This window comes from Bubalus bubalis, chromosome 3 (assembly GCF_019923935.1).
Source record: "Bubalus bubalis isolate 160015118507 breed Murrah chromosome 3, NDDB_SH_1, whole genome shotgun sequence".
NCBI lineage: Eukaryota > Metazoa > Chordata > Mammalia > Artiodactyla > Bovidae > Bubalus > Bubalus bubalis.
The window spans coordinates 100321744-100337566 of record NC_059159.1 but is presented as its reverse complement, the minus strand read 5'-3'; the positions used below and the strand labels follow the sequence as shown (position 1 = coordinate 100337566).

The window sequence follows — 15823 nt, the reverse complement described above, 5'->3', positions numbered from 1 at the left end:
TAAATGGGATGACACCTTGGCCTAATTAAAGTTAAAAAAAACATTCTGTTGAAACAAGGCCAGGAAGAAAAGCCTTCCCATCTCAGCCTTCTGGGAACTAGCAGGGAGAGGGCCCCCGTGACCAAGACCTAATTCTGCCCCATTGTTTGAGCTCAGTCAGATGGGAGCAGTACATGGATAATACAAAGTTTAACTATATATTTTATCTTTAGTAGCTTTTTAAACTTCAGCAGATTGTTTTTATTAACATAGCACAGCTACATGATTTAATTCACCTTTTTAACAAGCATATATTTATTTCTTAAAAGAATTCAGACAGACAGAACATACTAGAATTAGATATTCTACCTCGATTGCATCCCTTTCGTTGTTTTCTTCTGGGAGAGTTCATGTGGGATTAAGCCTAGATCAGGATCACTTTGAATAGGGTGTTTGATGAAGTTCCCCAGATTATGTTTCTGTTATTCAATGTCACTTACTTTTTCTCTAACAAAACAGCATAAAATATTGAAAAAAATAGATAATGAAAATACTTCCATTTGAATAGCTTGGAAAAACAAGTTTTAAACATTTTCATTTAGATGGTTATATATTTTCACACATTGACATGGTTGACACATGAGGTTGAGGGGAACCTGAGATTTTTCTGGCCTTTTGGTTGAATTTAACAAAAGTGAGTTTTGAAAGTTAAAGTTCTATAAGAACTTGAGAAATTATTTTATCTGGGAGGATTATAAGAGTAAAATATGTCATCACTTTTTTCTCAAAGAGAAAACACCCTCCCTCTTAAGTCATCAGAGCATCTTAAAGAAACAAAGAGCGCCGACAGGCTCCACCAGCCTTAGTGCTAAACTGGCCACAGTCTCCTGTTCTGAGAAATCATCTGAGCAGCAGTTATTTTTCTTTTTTTGCTTTGGGGGCATAAAGTTTTCATATCACATATTCCAGGACACTAATTTTCAAGAATTTTGGCCTGTTTGAAACATGCTTTGTTCTTAGTCTGATAAGGGAAAGAGCTTTTCTCCCTTCCTTGGCTGTTGGCTAGTTCTCTTGGTTTGTTCTGTTTGAATCCTTTTTCTCTTTTTTTGGTGTGTGTGGCTAATTGGAACCCTGAAGAAAATGGTGAATGCTTCTTGCTTTTTAAAAAATATACCATGCTCAATGCTTTATTTTTCATTAGGTTGAATTTGAAGATGGATCCCAGATAGCAATGAAGAGAGAGGACATCTATACTTTAGACGAAGAGTTACCTAAGAGAGTGAAAGCTCGATTTGTAAGTACTGGGTAATCTCTCTGAGGGGTCTGCCCTGTGAATCCCTCCTTTAGCACTGTTTCCTGAGCCCAGCGGAAACACACTCAGGCCTTTGGACTGATTTTTTAGGAAACCAATGCATCTTTTCCCTTATTGAAATCTATTTAATCCAAAGCAAATATATTTGATCAGAAACAGGGAAACCAGTGCAAGTTCCTCATTTTTCTTTCTAATGAGGTCAAATGATGCTTCTTGATGTTAACATTTGTTGGCATACAAAAAGTTATTGAGTACATATTCTGTGCAAGAGAACTGGGAACACACAAAGATACCATCAAGACATTTACAATCTTGTTAGTGGAAGCCATGTTAAAAGAAGGCTTTCAGTGGGAGATTAATGGAGACTCAGTGTAGCAAACATGTAGTTTGCTGTAGCCTTATCATATACAGTGCAGCCTTGAACAGTGTGGGGAGTTGGGGTGCTGACGCTCCACACACTCACGTATGGCTTGTATAGTCAGACAACCAGCTGTGGGTCGTATAGTACGACCCAAAAAATGTGTGTATAAGTGGGCCCATGCAGTTCAAATCCATGTTTTCAAGGTCAACTATATTGATCAACTTCTCTCTCTCTGAAGGTTATTAATGGTTGTGTCAATTCATAATTAAATGAAACTCTCACTTTTATAAAAGAAGGAAGCCCAAATACTAGTTGTAGGAATAGTAAAGTGGTGGGTTTTTTTTGTTTTTGTTTTTAAAGCATTATTAGTTTCAAGCCCTGTACATACCATTAAAAGACAAACATGGACAAATAATCAAATTGAAGTTGTTAAAAAATATAATTCACAATAACTTAGTTTTCATTATTGTGTCATGAAATATTTTCTGGACCCTGAAATGAAGCCAGTTTTACTCATTTAGAATTACATACAGTGCATTTGTGAAGTGATAAACACTAAAGGAAATAAACACTAAAGGAAATTTGAATGAGGGGCTTTTTCTGACTAAAATGAATTTTTTTTAATAAATGGCATCCTTCATTTTCATTGCATGCTAATAATATACTTTTAGGCAATGATAGAGTTATCCTAGATTAGTTTGGAAAAACCATGTGTTTCCTTAAATGTTCACCTGTCTGTTCAGCCCCTCTCCTGTCAGGTGGGGTCCCGAGTCAACCACATCAGGGGTGAACTGAGTTTCTTCTCAGCTGCATCCTGAGGGGAAGGTCCTTCACGGTAAAACAATCAAGAGATGAGCGACAGTGCGGCCCGCCCAGTGAGGAAGCGTGACATGTAGGGAACCACATGCCTGAAATAGGTTAACTCTCAGATAATAAACAGCAGGGAAAGGGAAGATAAAGTATTCCTAGAGTAAAGACATCTATAAAACTGTAAAAGAGACCTAAAACCCTGGGTAGTTTGTCGGTGTTCTAGGTCTTGAAATCTCTTAAGAACAATTTTCCAGGGTGCTCGAGATGACTGTCTCTCATCCTGTTGCTTGTATTTCCCTCGGATTCTCCATCCCCTTCCCTTTTCTTTTTCTTTGTCAAATCACCTGGAGATTTAGAGGTTGGGAAATGGAGTAGGGAGCCCTCTGGAAGTCCCTCAGGTCTTTGGTTTTCTAATTCATGTATGATTAAGCATCCTACCAGCGGGGTCTTGTAGATTTCAAATGCCATCTCTTAATCACATTACAAGAAAGCTGCTCTGATCACAGTCTCTCGGTGCCACAGTAGGTTTGGCTCTAATGTCAGTGTGCTTTCCCATGCAGCTTTACTTGAGCACAGCTTCTGCGGATTCTAAGATCATCTCTCAGAGCAGTCACACCAAACTGAACTTTTATTTTTAATTTTCAGAGAAAAAAATTTTTAATTAAAAATATATAAATCACATAGATATTCTGAATCTAACCTGTTACGAGCCTAGTAGAAAACCTCTTCAGGAACAAAATCTAGTTTGCTCACAGTCACTAAATCCAGTTTGCCACCTCTGATTTTAGTGAATCAAAGACTTAACGTGCTTCTGTTGTAACAAACCAGCTTTTCCTTCAGGTTTGTGTATAACCCTCTGGCCCTTGGCTAGCCTATGAATGCTATTTTTTTTTTCCACTTGGTGAAACAAATCTAATTGGAAAACTTGTTGATGGAAAATACTTTATAATTAGAGGGGTTTTGTTGTTGTTGTTGTTGTTTTAAGGAAGGGCAGGTTGCAGCCCTCACTGGGAGGCCTTCATGTTTTAATGACTTCTGCTCACCCAGACACATGCTGACTTGGGGAGAAATTTTTCAAGAGAGTCAGCAGTCCACCTCGGTGATTGTGCTGGGTTCCTTCCCACTAACTTCAGAAACGGCCCCATTACCTTTTATTGTCTCACAGAATAACCATAGCAATGGTGCATAATTAACTGGCGCTGCTGGTAAATTGGTTTTATTATTAATTTGAGAGATTGACTTTTGCTTTCTTCACACAGTGGCAACACTTTCATAGATGTTTCATTTTCTTCTTTAACTTTAGCACTTATAAAATGGAAAGATTACTCAGAGGAGATGCTTTGCCAAGAATGAATGAGCCAAAACTGTTTCTTCCAACGACAGAGAGTGCCCAGCCCATCCACAGTCTCTTACTTTGCTTCCTGGGTGAAGCTGGGTAGCATCTGGGGGAAGCCACAGAGGGAGCCTGTCACCCTTGAGGACTGTCTCACGAACTGGCAGGGAACATGCTTGACTTTTAACCTGTGCCTGTTTTTAGTTTTCAAGCTTCTTTGTTCCATTGTTTGTCTCTTCTTCATGACTGATCACCTGTTTTCAAGCCTTCAAATCTAGGCTCTGCCTCTGTCACCACCCGGGGCGGGGGCCTCCATGACATAATGAGGTGTACTGTACATTGGTGGCATCTCAATAAAAACCAGTTGGGAACACATTGAAGGGGAAAAAATAGGGAATTAGGAAGGAAAAATAGTGCTTTAAGCTTTACAGGAAGGAGGAATCAAGATGGCAGAGGAGTAGGACATGGATCCCACCTCCTCCCACAGATATGTCCAGAGGGGTTTGCACAGAACATCTACTGACTACTGGCAGAAGACCTCAGACTTCTGAAAGGGCAAGAAAACCTCCATATAATTGGTTAGGATGAAAGAAAAAAAAAAAAGAGAGAGAGAGAGAAAGGAGTGGGGACAAGACCTGTGTCCCAGGGAGGGGGCTGTGAAGGAGGAAAGGTCCCCTCACTGGACAGGTGCCAAGCTTCAGAGCCTCAGAGGAGAGCGCAGCAACCAGCTTCTGGAAGGCAAAACAGAGAGTGACCCACACTCCCTGGTAGTAGATGCTTATGCGCTGGCCCAGGCAGGGGCCAGGTGCTAAAGCTTGGGCTTCAGAGGTCATACCCAGGGAGAGGAGTGGAGTTGGCTACACGCAGACAACCTGTAGAGGCTGGAATATTGCACTTGAGGCTGCACACGGAAGAAGCCTGGGCCCTCAGAGAGGCGAGGACCCATTGTTGAGCACCACGCAAGGAGAGGGGCGGGAACCGCCAATGGAACTCCGTTCCCTGCGCATGCTCTCAGGCAGCAGATGCCACCTACAAATTCCAGGGGTAGGCATGAGCGAGCACCACCATTGTGAGCTTCAGAGGTGGGCATGGACCACTGAGAGAGCCGGGAGCAGATGCCAGTCACTGCCCCTGCCATCCAGGGAGCATGTGTGGGCAGCGGGCAGGGGCCAGTCACTGCGCCTGCTGTTCCGGAGTCTCAGGGGCTGCTGCTGGGAGCCCCACAAGCCGGTGCCGATTGCTACCCGTGTACTTGGAGTGAGTGTGGGCTGCCAAACCTTTGTTGTTGTTGTTCAGTCACCAAGTCATGTCTGACTCTGCAACCCCATGGACTTCAACATGCCAGCCTTCCCTGTCCTTCACTATCTCCCGGAATTTGCTCAAATCCATGTCCATTGAGTCGTTAATGCCGTCCAGCCACCTCATTCTCTGCCATCCCCTTCTCCTTTTGCCTTCCGTCTTTCCCTATGTCAGGATCTTTTCCCATGATTGGCCATTTGCCTCAGGTGGCCAAAGTATTGGCATACCCCACATGAAGGGTATAAGAGCCAGCACATGCTGAGGAAGGAGACAGAAGCATCCAAACTAAAAGTAGCCCCTCAACTCCAGACAAGACAGCAGAGTAGAAGGACTTCAGCTCATGTCCTGTCATGAAAACACCAAAATCACAGCTAAGTGCTGAATAACCATCAGCAAAAAAGACTGGAACCTACCAAAAAAGATATTTTACATCCAGAGACAAAGCCACAACAAGATGGAGTGAGAGTCCAGAGCCCCAGGTCAGGCTCCCCAGCCTAACACTCTGGCATCAGGAGGAGGAGTCCTCAGAGCATTTGGCTTTGAAGGCTGGTGGGGCTTGAGGGCAGGTGCTCTACAGGACTGGGGCAAACAGAGACTCCACTCTTGGGGTGCACACAAGACTTCACATGCAGTGGGACCCAGGGCAAAGCAGTAACTCATAGGAGCCTGGACTAGGCCTACCTGTGGGTCCTGGAGGGTCTTCTGGAGAGGAGGGGGCCCACTGTGGCTCACTATGGGGGCAAGGACACTGGTGGTGGAGGCCCCGGGGAATATTGATCACTGTGAGCTCTCTTGGAGGTTGCACTTTTAGCACCAAGATCTGACCCCACCTAACAGCCTGCAGGCTCCAGTGCTGAGAGGCCTCAGGCCAAACAGCCAGCAAGGGGGAGCACGGCCCACCCATCAGCAGACAGACTGCCTAAGCTTATACTGACCTCACAGGCACCTCTAAACACACCCTTTGACACATCTGAGTGAGGTACCACTTCACAAAAGTCGGAAGGGTCATCATCAAAAAATCTACAATCAATGCTTGAGAAGGGATAGAGAAAAGGGAACCCTCCTACGCTGTTAGTGGGAATGTAAATCAGTACACCACTGTGAACAGTATGAAAGTTCCTTAAGAAACATAAGGTAGAGCTACCATATGACCCAGCAATCCCACTCCTGGCATATATCTGGAGAAAACTGTAATCCACAAAGACACATGCACCCCAGTGTTCACTGCAGCACTGTTTACAATAGTCAAGTCATGGAAGCAACCTAGATGTCCATCAACAGAGGAGTGGATAAAGAAGATGTGGGGGGGGTGTGTGTGTGTATATATATACTGGAACGTTACTCATAGAAAGAATAAAATAATTCCATTTGTAGCAACATGGATGGACCTAGAGATTATAATAGAAGACAAATATCATTATGATACCACTTATAAGATAATTCAACTGAACTTATTTACAAAACAGAATAGACTTCAAAAACAAAAGTATGGTTACCAAAGGAGAAATAGGGGGAGAAAGGATAAATTAGGAGTTTGGAATTAACATATATGCACCTACTACATATAAAATAGAGGATCAACCAGGACCTACTGTATAGCACAGGGAATTCTCAACATTCCAGAATGACCTATATGGAAAAAGGATGGGTACGTGTACACGTGTAACTGAATCACTCAGCTGTGCACCTGAAACCAACACAATGTTATAGATCAATGACAGTCCAATATAAAATAAAGGTTAAATTTTTTTTAAAAAAAGTAAACTTTACTGGAGCATAACAGAAAAAGCGCACATTCCTTTGCCTAGCTAACACTTACTGAGCAGTGACTGTGGCAAAGTACATTGCTTGGTGTGGGAGCACATGTAAAATTCAATTTATAGTCCCTGATACGCTCATCTTCAAGGGATCCAAGGAACCTCTGATGGGGCATCACCTACCCCTCATCTCGGCCCATGCCTTCATTCTACTACATTGACACATAATGTGTTCCAGGAATCCAAAAGAAGGAACCTCATTTTTGTCAGTCACAGAGAAGACAGGATATCTTCTGTGCAAACAGTACATTTAAAGACAGAGGCTGGAGACAATTAAGTGTGACCAGGAATTGCAAATAAGTCAGTCTAATCCAAGCATGGGGTAGGATTATGTCCGGTTATGTACATCCAGCCTGAAAGTACAGCCGTCATCTTGAAGGCAGTGAGGCTACTGAAGATCATAAGCAGGGGTGTCATGTAGTCAGAGAGTGTAGAGACATTTCTTACAGTAGTTCTGTGAGACTAGGGCGCAGCACTGTTACAGTGGATTAGCAGAGGAAGCGTGAGGGCCTGCACCATGGGGTCAGTAGGGTTAAAGAAGAAAGGAGGGAGGGCTTCGGGGTCCTGGACAGGATGGGGACAAGGGGAAGTTTACAAAGACCTTACATCAAATCGACAAAGTTAGATTTGATGGGGGTAGTGCTGCCATTAATGGAATTTAGGAAGGACAGCAATGGAGAAAGAAGACTTGTTCATTCTAGGATAGGAAGATTCTAAGTGCCTCCAGGATAAACATTCTGAGATGCCTGCTGGGTAGTTGGACATGCAGGCTTGAGCACGGGGGGAGGTATGAACCAGAGTAAGACATGGGAGTGTCTTTAGAATGATGTCAAAATTGAAGTTGAGTGTGGCTTGGTAGGCCCGGGGAGCATATGTAGAGAGGAAAAGTCCACACGCAAAGCCTCAGGGCCGTCAGAGTTGAGCAAATAGTTAAGGGGAGCCCCTGACACATGAACAGTGAGCAGTCAGAGGACGAGGAAGAGGGCTTACAAAATGACAGAGAGCTTCATGCAAGAGTGAGGTGACAGAGAAATCATATACATTTAGGGTAGAGGAGTGTCCTAGGAACCAGGACAGTTGCAAGGAAGTGGTGGGAACAGAGACCCAGAGGTAAGTAGGAATAAGAGTGAATTAGAGCCGACTGTGGACAAGTCAGTCACATACCTGGTCAGGCAAGGGCATGAATAGTCTGGGAGACTTAAATGAGAAGACTTTAGTTCTGCTTGTGTTGAGGAAAGTCCCCGAGGGCTGGAGATCCTGAAGAAAAGGAGGCTAAATGGAAGTAGATGGGGGTGGGGAGGCACTCATGACCCCTGGTGTGGCCTTCTCCTAAGGGGCCTCAGCCCCCTCCCCAGCCCTGACTGAGCCAGGCCTTTGTTCCTGTGAAGTCAAGTGCCTGCTCTTCTGCAGAGTAACACTGGCTGTTCTTAGTCCACAGCTTCTGACATGCGATTTGAAGACACGTTTTATGGAACAGACATAATCCAAGGGGAAAAAAAGAGACAGAGAGTGCTGAGCTCCAGATTCAAGAATGAATACGTGGATGACCCCGTCTACCGCACTTTCTTGAAGAGCTCTTTCCAGAAGAAGTGTCAGAAGAGGCAGTAGTCTACCTACATTGCTCTGCAGGCCACAGAATGACTTGGGCAGAAGAGGACCGAGGAAGGACAGCCTGGGGCTGTGCCGTGTGTTTCACTGGGGTAGGTGACAGGCTGTGTCTCTGACAGTGGAAAATCAGGCTCCCCAGAGTGTGGTCACCAGAACCGCAAAATACGCATTATTAATTGGATACCACAGTCTGAAGCTGTCTCCTAGTCTTGCTTTCACTTCTTAGCAGTTGTCTCCTTTGATCCCAAAGAATTTTTCTAAGTGAAGGAAATCACTCACCAAAAAAAGCCACTGCCAGAGGAGGTGGATCCCCACACACAGCTTTTAGGTGTAAGAACGAACAGAGACCACTCTCCTCCCTGAGCAAGTGGGGGCCTCCAGGCCCAGGTGGGAGGGTAGTAACATATATTTTCCACAGTCAGGGAAGGACTCTCACTTATTTGTTTTAAATAGAAGTTTTTATAAAACATTTTTAAAACACAAATGGCATGTATGGTAATGAGATTTACCCGTGTGCTATCTGTATTTCCCTTGTACAGAACTTTTACATTTTTTTATATCCCTTTTACTTTGGGTGGTGTCTGATGAGAACTGAGTTGTTGGCCTCTGTGAAATTTTTGGCTCTTGAGAAAGAATCCTTATGAATTGTCTGGGAATTTTATATATTTAAAGAGGGAGATCTGGGGCTGTTATTTTTAAACACTTTTTTTTCATAATACATATTCTGAGTAGATATTTATAAATATGTTTCTTTCATTATGTGTTTATAAGATTAGAGTTAAAAATAAATATGCCTCGATGCATAGTTTTGAGGTAATATGATTTTTCCTTTTTGAAACAGCTTGAAAATGTACTAGTGTTTAAAAATAAAGATTTCCATTTTCTCCAATTCTGTCTTCTAACTTGCTTATTTGTCTAGGTTTAAACCTATAGAAAACAAGTTTTGTTTGTGAGCTGACTATGAAGACATTATGGGGCCCCGGCTTCAGACCCTTCTTCCCTCACTGACTTTGTCCATAACTGTGGATGCACTGCCAGACATGTATGGCTGTATCGCTGGGGATAAAGTCTCCTCTGCCTGCTTGTGGTGCCTGTTGAAGTGTTTTCCTCAGCTCCTCCTTTGGGCCTGAAAGAAACCTGAGCACCTGGAGTCTCAAACTCTTTTCATCACGGGTCTCTTGGTCCTCAGCTTCGCTGGCAGGGGCTTTATGGATCCTCCAATCCCTTCCATCACTTTGTAGATGGGGGTGGAGGAGAGACAGGGAGAGGGCTTGCCCACGGTCACACAGTGATGCTTCAGTAAACTGTGGCCACAGTGATACAGCATAACCAACAACTGCAAAATCTCAGTGCCCTGTGGCGAGACACACTGCTTTTGCTTATGAGCCTGCAGATTGGTTGATCAAGGCTGGGCTTGGCTGTGCAGCTGTGCTAACCTCAGCTTGGGCCAGCTCACACGTCTTCTTCATGTGTCCCCATCAGCCCGTTGGACCTAGTGGGCTAGCCCAGATTTGATCTTCTCTGGTCACTGGCAGAGGCAGAGAGGCCAACCAAATAAGTGAATTTTAGGTCTGATGTTGGTTAACATCCTGTGGCCCAAAGCCCAGAGCCAGGGATTAGAGGGCATTTCAGAGTTTCGTGGCAAAACGTGTGGATGTATCGTGTTACTGGGTAGAGAGTAGAGAACTGAAGCATCATGACAGCCACAGCTGAAGCTCAGCTCTGCAGACCTCTAGTTGGCTGACATTCTGTTTTCCAGAGTGCCTCGTGGCTGAACTCTGAGCTGGGGAAGAGCCCATCAGCCATATTTTTACAAGGACTGAGCACTCCACATTCTCTGCCAGTATAGTCGTATATTTTATCAAGCAATCAAGCTTGCCTTTTGTATCTCCACATTTTGAATGGAACTGACCTGCTCTCTCCACAATATGCCAGGAAAGTAGGCCTGTGTAAGGCATTAAGAGGAATTAATCTAAATAGGATCATTTGTTTTGTACAAGTTTGCCTGTCAGCAAGATTTCTGATTGGTTGCCACAGGGAGAAAATGTGCAGAGTCCTATGTGATCTCAAATACAGCTGTTTTTTATGGTCTCACTTAACTAATGTTCCTATAATCAAGTACAGCTGTATATGGCCTAAGCAAAATAGTGTCGGCCACAAATACACTCTGGCTCTTGAGAAAGACACCTTTGTTTCACTGCATTCCGCATGAAGTCGTTATTAGCTCTCTGACCAGACAAATCAGTAAAGCTTTTTCGCTTACTGTGACACCTCAATTGTAATTTTAATTTCTTTGCGTTACACTAACTGCATTTTTAGTGTGCACATGTAGCGTGAAATCAGTTGAAGTCCTTCTAGTATTAAAAAAAAAAAATTGCTGGCTGTGACAATTCTAATGTAATTCTAATTATAAGCCCTTTCTCTGGAGATTAGAGGATTAGTAAAACTGCCTGGCATATTTCACAACATTTTAGTTCCTTTATATGTGTTTGAAATGAGAACAATGTGATTCTTGTCAATTTACTTTTATTAAAGTACTTTTGTTTAGTTCATCTAAAGAGAAATTGAAAAGAAGTATCTACTAAAATATCACATGACTTCACAAATGCATTATAAATTGCTCCTGGGTAAATGGCATATGAAAATGGAAGATGCAGAATAAAAACACACATAGGAGTGAATGGACCTGCCACTTTGCCCTGTACCCGTGCAATGTGAGGCAAGGCTGAAACATGTTTGTTCCTGTAAATGACCCAGAGGTCTTACAAGTAATCATACTAGGGGAGCATATGCTGCAAGATCATGTTGTGTTTCATTTTTGCCTTTAAGTAAAAAGGATCTGAAATGAAACAATCTTCATTTTACATACTAATCAGCCCCCAAAACTTGAAGCAAAATAGAAATTCTGAGACATACTCATTACATGAGTAACTGGTTGGTTGCAAAGACTCGATTTTACAACAAACTGCTTCTGAGAATTTATATGTGCATCATGGGAAGTATCTTGAATTCTCTCACCCAGTATATTGTCGAGACATACACCACTGAGTGGCCTCTGAGGAGCCTGAACTGTCCAGCAAGTGTGCTGAAGACTCAAACGTCATGCTCCATCCTCAGAAGGTACAGGTCCACTTGAAGAAATGGAAGTTCATCAGTGATATTAATGATGTACTGAGCATCTATTGTTAAACACTGCCTAGTAGGCTTCTTAGTGGTATTTATCTTACTTAGTCTCCCCCAAAAAATCAGCAAAGGAAGTACTCTCCTCTTTCATAGAGGGAAACTAAGATTCAGAGAGGTTAAGTAGCTTTTGAATCACTTGACCTCGATGCATGAAGAAAAGCGAGGATTCTAAACCTGACACAATCAAATAACACTGGATAGATGACTCTGAAGCTCAAAGACAAATTAGCACTAGAGATATAAATAAGGAAGTCATCATCTTCATTTTCTTTGAAAATAACATGAAATTTACCTTCTGGTAAAGGCAAAACTATTGGAGAAGGAAATGGCAACCCACTCCAGTGTTCTTGCCTGGAGAATCCCAGGGACAGGGGAGCCTGGTAGGCTGCCGTCTATGGGGTCGCACAGAGTTGAACACGACTGAAGCGACTTAGCAGCAGCAGCAGCAAAGGCAAAACTATAGGATCAGAAAAGAGATCTCTTGTTGCCAAGGACTGGAAGTGAAGGAAGGAACTGACAACAGAGGCTCAGCTTGAGGAAACGTTTTGGGGTGATGGCAATATTCTTTATCTTGACTGAGGTGGTGGTAATAGGACTGTATGTCGAAATTCACAGAACTGAACACAAAAGGTAGATATTACTATGTGTAAGTATCACCTCAATAAACTTGCCTTAAATAAATAAAATCTAGTGGAATGGTGGTCAAGTAACTTGGGAGAGAACATGCTGAATGAGATGAGAACAAGATATGAAAAGAAACCAAGAACCCTGGGAAAGAACTACATATACCTGAGTTGTGAATGAGCACTGAAAGGGGACAAGAAATGGGAAACCAGGATGCTGTGATGTCATGGACATCAACAGAAGATGGTACTGCAAAAAGGAGAGGGGTCAACAGAGGGAAAATGCTAGACAGTCCTAGATCACGTAGTTGTTCATTAGGAGAACACTGGTGTCTTTCATGAGAGCATTCCACATGGTTTCAGATGAGAAGCCTAGATATATTCAAATAGGTGAGAGGAGATCAAGATGGCAGAATAGATGGATGTGGAGCTCACCACTTCCCACAAATAGATCAAAATTACATGTGGAACAATTTTCACAGAATACCCACTGAATGCTGGCAGAAGATTTCATACAACCAAAACACAAAGATTACCATGTAACTGGGTAAGGATAAAAGTTTAAAAAAAAAAGAAAAAAGGATAGCATCTATGCCTCTGGGAGGGAGCTGTGAAAGTGGAGGGGTTCCCCCACTCTGGGAGCCTCCTTCACAATGGGGAGAGATCAGCAGGGACAGACAGGGAGCTTCAGAGGAGAGTGCAGCAACTAGCTTGCAGGAGGCAGAATGGAGAGAGAGCAGCATACCTGGTTCTGACAACCTCCGTGCTCTACCCTACACTCACTGCCTTGACTGTCCTCAGTGTGCACTGGCCATTATCCCCTTGATTGGGGGTGTAATTGGTGTGGCAGTGACCAGAGCCTGCACTGGATGTTGAGCAGGACCTCCTCTTTGGCATCAAAGAATTGTTTGGCATCACAGACCCTTCTGCTCCCAGTTGGAGTAGATGCTCCCTGATCTATTTCTGAGCTGCTGGTTGGGGTAGATGGGATGGGAGCATGTATGCTAGTAGATGAGCCAATGAGTATTCCTCCACAGGAGGTGTCCATCAGCAAGAGCTCATCTGCTGGTGCGAGTAGGGGGCTGGGTGCCAAAAGTCAGGCTTCAGTGGAGGGGTGTGGTTGGCTGTACAGAGTCAGCCTGAAGTGGGTAGGGTGTGGCCCAGACCAAAACTGGGAGGAGTGTGCAAAATGGAGCCCAGGTCCACCACAGAAGCCCTATTGTTACCACGCACATGTGAAGGAAGAGCCAGGGCCCCACCACAGCCGCCTCCTTCTCAGAAAGCTCACTGTGGGCAGGGCTCCACCTCTGCAACTACTGGGAACAAGCAAGCAGTTGCCCAAAACATGGAGGTAGGGCTGAAGCTAAGCCCTGTCTCGTGACTTTGTGATGTTGGTGGATTTATGCTGTTAGTGCCTTTGTAACTTCAGTGCCTGTGGGACATCCAAGAAGATTAATGGTGTTCCTGTGGGTGAGGTGGGCCTGGAGTTAGCAGCTGTGGACATTGTGGCCATGTGCCCAGGGAGGCCAGGCTGGGGCCTCTGGTGAATGTTTAGCTCCCATGACGTGTCCAGTTGAGTGACTATGTGACCACTAGTCCCTGGTACGCAGATCTGTGCCTATGGGTCTGTGCTGATGGCTTTCTGAGGGACATATGGACCAATTCCTTGGATTCCCATGGCTGAGGCAGGACTGATGGCAGCGCCAAGGATAGTGTATTTTGTGGGCCCACACAATGGGTGACAGACCCAGAAGGCAAGGATCGCAGATGGCTTTTGGAAGGTGGAAAAGGTAAGGAAATATTCTCCTGTGAAACCTCTGCTAAAGCATTTGACTACGGATCACAACAAACAGGAAAACTCTAAAAGAAATGGGAATATCAGACTACCTTAGCTGCCTCCTGAGAAACCTATATGCAGGTCAAAAAGCAACAGTTAGAACCAGACATGGAACAACAGACTGGTTCAAATTTAAGAATGGAGTCTGACAAGGCAGTTTATTGTCACCCTGCTTATTTAACTTATATGCTGAGTCCGTCCATCTGTGAGGTCGCTCAGTCGTGTCCGACTTTTTGCGACCCCATAGACTGTAGCCTACCAGGCTCCTCCGTCCATGGGATTTTCCAGGCAAGAGTACTGGAGTGGGTTGCATTTCCTATGCACAAGATAGAATGAAGATTACCCGGAGAAATATTAACAACCTCAGATGTATAGATGATGCCACCCTTATGGCAGAAAGTGAAGAGAAACTAAGGACCCTCTTGATGAAAGTGAAAGAGGAGAGTGAAAAAGTTGGCTTAAAACTCAACATCAAAAAACTAAGATCATGGCATCCATTTCCATCACTTCATGGCAAATAGATGGGGGAGAAAATAGAAACAGTGGCAGATTTTATTTTCTTGGGCTCCAAAATGACTCCAGATGTTGTCTGCAGCCATGAAATTAAAAGATACTTGCTCCTTGGAAGAAAAGCTATGACAAACCTAGATGGCATATTAAAACACAGAGACATCACTGTGCTGACAAAGATCCATCTAGTCAAAGTTATGGTTTCTCCAGTAGTTACAAAGAAGGCTGAGTACCGAAGAATTGATCCTTTAGAACTGTGGTGCTGGAGAAGACTCTCGAGAGTCCCCTTGACAGCAAGGAGATTCAGCCAGTCAATCCTAAAGGAAATCTACACTGAATATTCATTGGAAGGACTGATGCTAAAGCTGAAGCTCCAATACTTTGGCCACCTGACGCAAAGAGCTGACTCTTTGGTAAAGACCCTGATGCGGGTAATGATTGAGGGCAGGAGGAGAAGAGGGTGACGGAATAAGGTGGCTGGATGGAATCTTCAAGTCAAAGGACATGAATTTGAGCAAACTCCGGAAGATAGTGAAAGACAAGAAAGCCTGGGGTGCTGCAGTTCACCCAGGGTTTGCAAAGAGTCGGACACAACTAAGCAGCTGAACAGCAGCAACAAGAACAAAACCTCTAAAAGGGAGCATCCCTGCTGAAACTCTGTGACTGTTGTTTCAAACCACTAAGCAAGTAATGTAGACAAGAGGTAAACATATTTAATTCAGATGACCATTATATCTACTACTGTGGGAAGAATTCCTTAGAAAAAATGGGGTAGCCCTCATAGTCAACAAGAGTCCAAAATGCAGTATTAGGTGTAACCTCAAGAACAATATAATGATTGTGATTCGTTTGCAAGGCAAACCATCCAAGACCAAAGGAATCCAAGTCTATGCCCCAACCGCTAATGCTGAAGAAGATGCAGGTGAATGGTTCTATGAAGACCTACAAGACCTAAAACTAACACCAAAAAAAGATGTCCTTTTTCCTCTTGCTGCTAAGTCGCTTCAGTTGTGTCCGACTCTGTGCGACCCCATAGATGGCAGCCCACCAGGCTCCCCAATCCCTGAGATTCTCCAGGCAAGAACACTGGAGTGGGTTGCTATTTCCTTCTCCAATTCATGAAAGTGAAAAGTGAAAGTGAAGTCGCTCAG

The 15823-nt window shown here is 43.8% G+C and overlaps 1 protein-coding gene and 1 long non-coding RNA gene across 7 annotated transcripts in view; one reads left to right on the top strand and one right to left on the bottom strand.

The window, feature by feature from the left end:
- KDM4C (lysine demethylase 4C) overlaps positions 1 to 9408 on the top strand; it is a 407208-nt gene extending 397800 nt beyond the window's left edge. For 5 of the 6 annotated variants that reach the window (XM_025281534.3, XM_044939894.2, XM_006076447.4 and 2 more), the window contains 2 exons: positions 1181 to 1273; positions 8343 to 9408. In XM_025281534.3, the coding sequence (XP_025137319.3) occupies positions 1181 to 1273; positions 8343 to 8519 (270 nt within the window). In that variant the 3' untranslated portion in view covers positions 8520 to 9408. Of the gene's footprint in view, positions 1 to 1180; positions 1274 to 3765; positions 6190 to 8342 lie in introns of those variants that run through there. The other variant, XM_044939896.2, reaches the window with a different exon arrangement.
- LOC123332819 overlaps positions 1 to 15823 on the bottom strand; it is a 98853-nt gene that overhangs the window by 3177 nt on the left and 79853 nt on the right. The gene's annotated exons all lie outside the window — the stretch shown is intronic.